This window comes from Lolium rigidum, chromosome 3 (assembly GCF_022539505.1).
Source record: "Lolium rigidum isolate FL_2022 chromosome 3, APGP_CSIRO_Lrig_0.1, whole genome shotgun sequence".
NCBI classification, from domain to species: domain Eukaryota; kingdom Viridiplantae; phylum Streptophyta; class Magnoliopsida; order Poales; family Poaceae; genus Lolium; species Lolium rigidum.
The window spans coordinates 294,971,385-294,981,444 of record NC_061510.1 but is presented as its reverse complement, the minus strand read 5'-3'; the positions used below and the strand labels follow the sequence as shown (position 1 = coordinate 294,981,444).

Genomic DNA, 10,060 nt, shown 5'->3' with positions numbered 1-10,060 from the left:
GCCCCACCTCCGGGCTCCATCCTTCAAGGGTCGTCGTCCCCTATCCCCTGGTCGACAGACACACTGAGGGTTCTTTTTGCTGGTTTCCTCCATGGATTTGACTGGTGGGGATGGATTTAGATATCCGGAGGCGGTTCTGCGCGGCGGAGATTCCAGTGTTTCGGTGGTGAGTGGACCTCCCGTTAGCGCTGGCTGCTGTTGGGTTGCTGCTTGGCTGATATTGCATCTTCTCTCAACTTTCGATCATTTTCCTTGATGCAGTGGCAGAGGCGGAAGCGACAGCGGAGCATCGAGCAGATGGAGCAGCGACCAAGGCATCCTCTTCTATATCTTTCCCCCTGATTGTATCTCCTCTCCTCTGTCGCCCTCCCCTTTCTTTGTTAGTGGCGGCACTCAAGGCGAGTGCTGGCTGCGTGGAACAACGAGCAGCCTGCATTGCGAAATGGCACACTCTCTCTTCTAATCCGGCGGTGCAAATTTCATCCGGCTAGCCGGCCGTCGTGCCCCGTATTTTCGCCTCGCCCACTGAACAGCCTTTATTGCCGTCTTCTGGTCTACCCGGCCTCCTTCCTCCGTACTGGACGGCCTTATCTGCCCTCGAGCTAGGGTTGTTGCAGCCTGGGGTGTAGAGTATCCGAGCCTCCGTGATCCGCAGTGAAGAAAGGAGCACCACCAGGAGCCTGTTGTTGTGGAGCGGGACAGTAGAAAAGCAAGGGAATCAGAAACACTCCGCCAAAAAATGCATCTGACATGCCTTTCTCCTCATATTCTTCATGGTGTTCACGAGATCACCACCGAACAAGGTATGCTCTCCTATCATCGGCTCTGCGAATTCCTAGAACATTGCAATCTTTCTATATTTGTTCATCAATTTTTTTTCATCTGTCAATACCATGAAGCAGGTCATGCTGAAATACATTAGAGTTCAGATTAGTTCAAATTTGAGTTTTTTTTAGGGAAACAGCAGGACACTGCTGTGGAATTTATTAAATCTCAAACAAACTTACATCGTTTATGAGTTCAGGAAGTAAAAAAACTAGGGGGATCAAATTTGAGTTTGCACTGGACTACGATCAGATGATGCATTCATGCTTTTTTTTTTATGAGAAATATAGCCTGTTCAATGATGGAACTAACTTCGTGTGAGGATATTATGTAAATGTGGGCTGAAGAAAATCATCCTCTTTCCGAGCAAACACATTAGTCAAGAATACCTTAATTAATATTTGTGACAGCATTTGTTATTTTATTTTCAGAACTGCAAATCCTATACTACCTGGTTTACTACTTCATGCTCACTGTCTGCCCTCAGTGCAGCACTCACGCGCTCGCCATCCATTCACTCCGGCAACACCGAAGTCGTCGCAACCTTTCCATGGAGGGTGCTAGCAGCGCGCGACGACACACCGCCCACGATCTCCGTGTCTTGGGTGTCTTACTTGCCTGCATCTTCTTTGAGTCCCAGTGGAGGAAGAACTATGATTTATTTCCATGTGGTATGTGTACCTATCTTTGGAACGATGCTAATGACAGTGTGCTGACTGAGTTTTCACCCAATGATTGCTTGCTTCAGGAGCATCATCGCTCCAGCAATCACAATCAAGTTCTTCATGTTGTACTAAAGTTATGTGCATCTTTACAACAAACCTGTTATGAGCTGGTGTTTGTTCTCATTTCTATGACGTCAATAGTCACTACTCACTAGGTTATTTTATGAAGGTTCGAGCTGCCAATCATATCTGCTCTTCAAGAGGCAACTGCAGGGATGATTGTCTAGGAGATTTTTCAGAATATTGGTTGGCCAGTGTGTTGACTTGTTGGTTTTGGAATAGTACCGCTTGGCCGCAAGCAGAAGCATTGCCATTAGAATATGAATTATTATTTGAAGGTCTTATGTTGTGGATATTACCATATGGGTCACATATTTCCGTTCACTGAGATGACATTTTGTTTGGAGTTATAAAGATTTATCTGAAAGGTGGTGTTGTTTTCATGAATTTCTTCAAAGAACCTATGTTGCCATCATCAAGTCCTGGAGGAAATAAGCTTGACTGTGCATGCATGTTCTGTGAAATGGTTTTAGCTATAAGAATGTACAAATCGTGAGCACTATCGAAGGACTAATGTTTAGTCCTTTTCAGCACTTCTATTTTCGAATCACACACACACTTAAGCCTGAAAGGCTGAAACAATTGACGAGCCGTCAACTTGCTCATTGGCTCCATGCCAGGGCATTGTCTACTACTATACATATTGCTCATCGTCTATTTCTGATAGACTACGGTTTCACAATCTTTGTGATAAAAGATATCTTGTCGCAAATGTGGCTGTTTTTTGTTCGATTTTCATGTTCAGTGTAGGACCGTGTGTCGGTTAAGTTCAGGTTTGTAATTTTGGGTCAAAACATTATTATACAGTCAATTGCAAAAAGAATACAATATTTCAGTTGAGACTAATTGTTTAATCTTTAATTAGTAAACAATCCATTGCATTCTTACTGTTTTGTTGTCCCTAATTGGTGGTTCGCTTGGATATCCCTTTTATTTTATGGGCATTACAAATATAATACTCCTAATAAAACAAAAAACCATACTACAACCCATAGCTCCGCTGTTTACACATGAAGACACACCACCGCTTACCACGAAGTGTTAAAACTATTGTAGGCGGCGGGGCGAAGCCTGGCTTTCCACCTAGTATATTGTATGGTTGTATCTCACGGATGGCACCTCGTTTTGGCTAGAGCTCCTCTTCCCCTCCGCCGTGACAGGGTCAACCATCGATCCAACCCTCTCCTCCGCCGCCCAGCACATCGTCTAGGCCACTTTTCGCCCAACCCTCCTCCTCCACCGTCCTCGATCAGCTCTAGTGGACTGGCACATCCGGACGTTGGTGGTGAGAAAACCTTCATTACTTCCTAGATGTTTTCCCCTAGTGTTCTTCGTTGCTCTGATCTAAATGTTTCCTTCTCTCCGATCCATCCACTCTAGTGCAGATTTGTTTGCTGCCTGACGGAGGAATAGTACCTGTGGATTACATTTATCTGTGTCTCTATTTTGTGGGAGTGTTGCAGTTTTTGGGTAAGTCGGAAGCTAACTTTATTCTGTACGCAAAAAAAATGCGTGTATATTTGCTATTGTCCCTTTCTGCTGTGTTTGGATGCATGGAATTGGGCTCGGAATCACCGAATCTGGAATTCGTGAGCAGTTTCCACCGTTTGGATAGGCCTTAGAATCAGAGCATGGAAACCGAGCCCAAATTCCACGAGCCGAATTTGAATGTGTAAACATCACCCGAAACATTCCGAGGTCCGACCCTTGGATCGCTCGGAAACTGCCTATTGTTCCTCGCGAGCAACAGTAGAGGAAGCAGCGACGCGCCCGTCACCGTCCATCCCGACGAGACCGACCCGAGCCAGTCCATGGACTCCTACTTATAGGCAATAATGCTAAGTGCTAACAGTGCTTTTCTTTTGTGCTTTACGGTTCAGTAAACTGCGACATAGCCAGAGACAATGGCGACACATAAGTTGGTCGTGGAGGTCGTAAATGCTTGTGGTCTAATGCCGAAAGGCGGGCAAGGTTCTGCCAGTGCCTGTGTCCAGCTCAACTTTGATGGCCAGCGGTTCCGCACGGCTGTCAAGGAGAAGGATCTAAATCCAGTGTGGAACGAGCGCTTCTACTTCGACCTAACTGATCCGTCAAATCTTCCCGAGCTAGCTCTTGATGCATATGTTCACAACGTCAAAAAATCGGACGATGGTTTCAGGTTGTCCGACCTTGGCAAGGTCAGAATTAGTGGGACCTCATTCTTGCCCTTCCCTGATGCCATCGTCATGCATTATGTGCTGACGAAACGCTGGCTGTTGTCGCATGTGAAAGGGACGCTGGCTCTGAAAGTATACATCACTGATGACTCCTCAATCACAGCTTCAATCCCTTCTCGGCAGATCTATAGTTCGAATAACCTGCAAAGCATATTACGGGATCAGAGTTCAGGACCACACAATATACCATTACAAAACTTGAAAGAAATCACAAGCAACTTTTCTGATGAGCGAATACTTGGCCGGGGTGGTTCTGGTGTGGTATATAAGGTAAGACTAAGCCTATCTCTGTCTGTATTTCTTGGCTTGACACTTATCTTTATCTTCCTTTCAAATATATGTTTTTTTAATGGCGCTTTCAAATATATGTAACTACAGTTGACCAAACTGCTATATTGACATATAGTAATAAGAGATGGTTTTTGACCAGGGAGTGCTGCAAAATGGAGAAATGGTTGCTGTGAAGAAAATTGTGTCCTCATTAATGCCAGGTCTGCAGAAGCAATTTGAAAATGAAGTCTATCATCTTATGATGCTTAAGCACCCCAATATAGTTCGGTGTGTAGGCTACTGCTATGAAATACAAAATGCATGCTTAGAGTACAACGGGAAGTTTGTTTTCGCAGAAATGGCAGAAAGGTTGCTTGTCTTAGAGTATCTGCCCAATGGAAGCCTCGATAAGTATCTATCAGGTACACCATTTAGTATGTGATATTGTTTATCGGTTTCATCTTTGTTTGATGTTTGAGCAGCTCATAACTTTTTAGCCTTTTCCACATACACTTAAGTGTTCCAACGGATTATAAGGCGTTATTACCAGTCTATGATGAAAGAAATGATATCGCTATGTAGAATTTCCAGGTAATATCTGTCAAAATACTCTTCTTTTCGGTAAAATGCAGATGAATCTTCTGGGCTTGGTTGGAGCACACGCTACCAAATAATAAAGGGGATTTGCTATGGTTTATGTCATCTTCATGAGCAAATTGATAAGCCCATTCTTCATTTGGACCTAAAACCGGCCAATATATTGCTTGATGAAAAAATGGAGCCGAAAATTACAGACTTCGGTCTGTCCAGATTGCTTGATCAAGAACAAACTATTTGCACTTCATCTCGTGATGGAACATTGTGAGTTAATGCTAATTTTTAGTTCATTAGTTTTTAGTCACATATTTTTAATCCATTACTCTTTAGTCATAAGCATGATCTGCTTTCTTTACATAACTTTTAACACTTGAAATTTATGTTCGTGTTGCTATTCAGTGGTTACATGGCACCAGAATTCCTACACGGAGGTACCATTACACCAAAGTCAGACATATTCAGTCTCGGTGTAATAATATTGGAGGTAATAACGGGACACAGGGAGTACGTGGATGTTACTAATACATCTCCTGACGACTTCATCGAGCTTGTAAGGAAATTCGGTCTCACATTTCAAGATAGAGGTTCTTTCTCAAGGAGCCATGTTTCATTTAACCTTTGCACCTTAACATTATTGATATTTGTTCTGATTTTGCAGACACTTAGAAAATGGAGGAATATGTTAAAGAGAACACCGAGAAATATACCCCTAGAAATGGAATGCCAACAAATTGAAAGATGCATTGAGATAGGTCTAATATGCGTGAGTCTAGAGCGCATGGAAAGGCCTCCAATAACAAAAGTTATCAATATGATTCAAGAACTTGATTGCAGTACTACCGCATCATCAGTTGCAGAGCCACAGACCGGCTCAACCCCGGGGCTCAGTCAGCAAATATCTGTTGACCTCGTAGCAAGGTATGAGGACTTGGGGAGCATTTTCGCAGGAAAATTGCCACCAACGTTGTCGAACCTAGAACATGCCCAGGCTCTGCAAAAAGGCCGGCTCCGTCACTGGACATTACCTGGATTTTTCAAATCTACCATAACAGTAGGTCAGTATTAAGTTCATCATGTAGGCAGAATATCTGGTACTTAAAATATATATTTCAATATATTTTCGTTAAATCATTCGTTCATGCTTTCTTCAGATTCTATGCCGAAAAGTTTGCCAAAGCTAAGTCGCCAGGAGCTTCGAGTAGCCTGTGAGGATTTTAGCAACATTATTGTCTCACCTCCGGAGACTCTAGTCTACAAAGGCACCATGAAGGATGGACGTGAGTTTTCTCTGATATCATCACAGGCTGGACGTCATTGGAGTAGCCAGCATGAACTATTTTACAAAAACAAGGTAGCTGTCTACATTTATAGAGCAAAGAGTCCATACTTAACTGTACTTCTGAAAATATTAAATGGAATACATATTTTAGGTTATTTTTCTGGCAAGATTGATTCATGAGAATATAGCCACGTTTCTGGGCTATTGCAGCGAAAGTAAACCGTTTGACAGAATGATAGCCTTTGAATACTCATCAAATGGTACCATTTACGAGCATCTACACTGTAAGCCAACTTGTTTTGTTTACAAGTCCAGCCCAATTATTGTATTTTTACATGCGTTGTAGATTATATCTCAAATTTTGTATAGATGGGGAAAAAACCCAATTATCTTGGGACACACGAATGAAGATAGCCATTGGTATTGCCCAAGGATTAAGGTATTTGCACACTGAGTTGCAGCCTCCATTTCCTCTATCAGAACTGAATTCGAGTTCAGTTTATCTTACAGAAGATTTTACTCCAAAGGTATGGTGCGCACTCAGCATGCCAGTACCTACATAATATTAATGTTGCGATATATGTCAAGTGCATATAGGCATAACTTGGTGAAATAATCATCTTTCATTATGTTGTTGTTTGCAGCTTTTTGATTTCGAATGCTATAAAATAATGTTCTCAAAACTTGATACGACAATCGGCCAACATGCTGACATCCAAGGCAATACATTTTCCTTTGGTGTGATTTTACTGGAGATCGTAAGTGGACAACTTCCCTATTGCAAGGAAAAAGGACATTTGGTTGACTGGGTAAGCCGACTAGCTTCTCAACCACATTCTAGCAGTAAATGTCTTACACAAAAGAACATAAAAGTTGTATAATATAAAATGAAATGCCGAAGAAACCTATTATTTCACAAAATGAAGAAGCATTCACAGCGAACCTTTGCACTGCTCATCCTGACTCTCCACCATTTTTCAGGCTATGAAGTACCTCCAGCAGCCTGAGGATATCCGAAAGCTAGTCGACCCCGAGTTGACATACGTACGGACAGAGGACCTGGTGGTGATCTGCAGCGTGGCGAGTCGCTGCATACATCCTGACGCATCGAAGCGACCGTCGATGCAGATCATTGCAGGAGTGCTGGAGACCGGCATCGTCCTGTCTGCGGCCGGCCTTATCAAGGAGTCCTCTTTGGAATACGCTGAGCTTGCTTTGTCGGCGTTCAATACCTTTAGACCTCAGTCCCACTGTAAATGTACATATGAATAATCTGAAGAATAGAGATGCTCAATGACACGAGATCTGTAAGCAAGCCTCTTTACATTGTTCATGACTATCTGCTAATTAGTTTGGTAGAACCTTTCTTGACAGAAGGAAAATTAGAGCTCTAGAGATGAGGATAAAACTCAAAGGGTGGGAAATGCTTTAATGATGGGTTGTTTTGTGGTACCCTCAAATAAATTACAACCCTCTATTTTGATCCATCTAATGGTCTACAATAACTCATACCACTCCGAGAAAGCTGAGAAGTATGATTCATACTTCTCTTAAGATTTCGTCACCAATCCAAAATAGGCTGTCAACGGGCCTGGCCCAATAGCCCAAGAGAGCCGAACTACGTGATGTCGTGCGAAAAAAACAATCTAACCCTCGTTCCTTCTTCCGCGAGTCGACATGCTGCGTGATTCCGCCGCGGCCCGCGGATGCACTGCTCCGGCGCCCCGCCGCCTCGGCCCCTCCCGCCGGCAGCATCCTTCGCAAGATAAACCTATCCCATCCTAGCCACATACCGCCCATGGTGCTCTCGCCCAAGGTCCCGCCCCCGATCCAGAAACGCCCGGCGCCGCCATCGTCGGTCACGCCTGCAGCACCCTTTCTGTCGCCACCGATCTAAGATCCCGCGGCCTGATCCGCTCCACCGTGACCCGGGACGCCACTGAGAAGTTGCACCTGCCGATGCACGTCGTGGCCAGCGGCGGTGTTCAAGTACCACACTGAGACCGACATCCCCAACCTCTCGCTGGACACATGGGTCAGCATAGTTACCAGACGTTCAGGGTGAGTCGTGTCCTCCTAGTCTTTCTTACGTTTCCCATGAAATTCGGCTAACACACAATGTTTCCCTTGCGTTTCCATGAAATTTACATATAGTGCTTACTGAGAATGTAAGGTTGTAAGTCAGACACATCATGTTGGATGTACTTCTAAGATCCACACCTTTTCATCCTCATGAAATGAAATGTTTATAATAGATGTGAAGTTTACCACATTGTGGTCTTTGTGGACACCTTTTAATTTTTATCAACTATGAAAGTATCATCATTTATACTTTCCATGTGTCCATTTACATCTTATACACTTCAAGTGTTATTAGCATATGAAGCCTCGCTGGTTTGTGCAATGATTCAGTAATCTGGAACTTTGTTTTTACCCCGCATTTCTCTTTTCTTGGTAGAGATATGTTTATCATTGTTCTTTCTTTAATTTTTCGTCAGCTGTGATTTGCATCTATTCTGCAGTGCGATAGGCAGCTGAAAAATATTTAGTTTCTCTGGTGTTCCATTTGTAGCTCCTTATTAGTGTTAATAATTATTTTGCAGCTCTCGTTTTCATATTTGTAGATCTGTGCAATCTTTTAGTTTCACATACTGTATTAATAGTTAGACAACAAACCATATAATTTATTATTGTTTGTAGTAAAAAAGTTCAAAACAACTATTTTCCCTTTTCATAGTCACGAACCCTACCTGTTGTTTGGTGATCATACACCTAATTAACTGTTAAGCGGGGACCTCTTTCCTTTATGGAGAAAAACATTATGCTTGTAATATCACGTCTAAAGTAACTATCTAGTCTAGATTAATGTTGCCGTCTAACTTAGAACTCCTTCAGTCAAAAACATCCTTGCTCTAATCTTTTAACTTTTAAATTTCAAAATAATCTCAAATTTATGTTTGAATCACATACCTTGCTTTCACATGGCAATACTGGAATATTGGAGTTTATATTTGCAACAGATCTATGCTATGATGCCTTTCATGACCAAGAGTGGGGAATCCTAGTACATGATGACAAGCATGCTCTCAGCCGAATGAAACCATCTAGACTAAGAATGTTAAGAAGCAATTCTCAGTTGGTGTCAAAGCTAAACGAGAAGAAATTCTCTGGGCCATGCATCCTCACTAGGTCTCTGTTGTCAAAGCATAGATTTGTACGATCATCGAAAACGCGCATGAGGTTTTAGAAGTAATTCATTCACCGTTGCAGTCATCCTATGATACTATCCACCTGTCCAGATCTTGATCTTGATAGTCTGAATAGTATCTACAGCCAATTCATTTCGCTCAACCAATTTTTTGTTTACTCTTAGACTTGGTGCCTTCCTATTTCTTTCTGCAATTAAGTCTGAATCTTGCTTTTGGTAGGTCATACATGAGTTTTGATCATTTGACGAGTACTGCTGGAGCTTTCTGAACCACAAACCTATGATCAGGAAGATTGTGCAACAATTATGGGACGGGAAGATTCAGCATAAGAGCTATATAACATTTTAGGATTCATTATAGAAGAGCTGGAAGCTATTGTTGAAGACATTAATAAGAAAGATGTCGCAGAACAAGACAAGATAAATGAGCTCGAGGTTCTTACAGAGAAATTAATAGTATTTGGCCGCGGGTCCCTGGCAGCAGCCAAAATTTCATAAATTGCACATAAATTCCATAGATACTATGGCAGCTCATGCTTTGGTTCAGGTGCTCTGTCTAGTTTAGAGGATTTTCAGCTGTCATTTATCCTGGTTTATCGTCTAGCTAGTTTAGTGGATGTTGCGGTTCCTTGCAGCAATCAATTTCTCTTGTTGAGGACGTTCTCACTACTGTACGGCTGATATCAGTGACACAAAGTAAATGCACAATCTAGCTAATTTTGAAATACTTTCGAAAATTACGCACTATGGCAGTTTCAGAAATGAGTCAGACACAATAGTATAAGGTACAAGTCATTGCAACACATGACTGATCTGCTAAGAAATACAAAAACAATATAGTAGCGCATTCACAGAAGAATAGTGCATAGTCACTTAATCC

The 10,060-nt window shown here is 42.4% G+C and overlaps 1 protein-coding gene across 1 annotated transcript; it reads left to right on the top strand.

The window, feature by feature from the left end:
• Positions 1-3,514: 3,514 nt before the first annotated feature.
• Positions 3,515-7,973, top strand: LOC124696700. The gene is made up of 11 exons (XM_047229384.1): positions 3,515-4,096; positions 4,257-4,518; positions 4,729-4,957; positions 5,093-5,243; positions 5,352-5,748; positions 5,845-6,044; positions 6,124-6,256; positions 6,342-6,499; positions 6,617-6,781; positions 6,954-7,224; positions 7,789-7,973. Exons 1-11 carry the CDS (start codon positions 3,515-3,517, stop codon positions 7,971-7,973), a joined length of 2,733 nt encoding a protein of 910 aa, XP_047085340.1.
• The last annotated feature ends 2,087 nt before the right edge of the window (positions 7,974-10,060 follow it).

Coding starts and splice junctions, on each gene's coding strand:
- LOC124696700 (XM_047229384.1), top strand. CDS start 3,515: ATGGCGACACATAAGTTGGTCGTGGAGGTCGTAAATGCTTGTGGTCTA. Junction 5,244..5,351: donor CTGACGACTTCATCGAGCTT/GTAAGGAAATTC, acceptor CTGATTTTGCAG/ACACTTAGAAAATGGAGGAA. Junction 6,045..6,123: donor AACTATTTTACAAAAACAAG/GTAGCTGTCTAC, acceptor TACATATTTTAG/GTTATTTTTCTGGCAAGATT.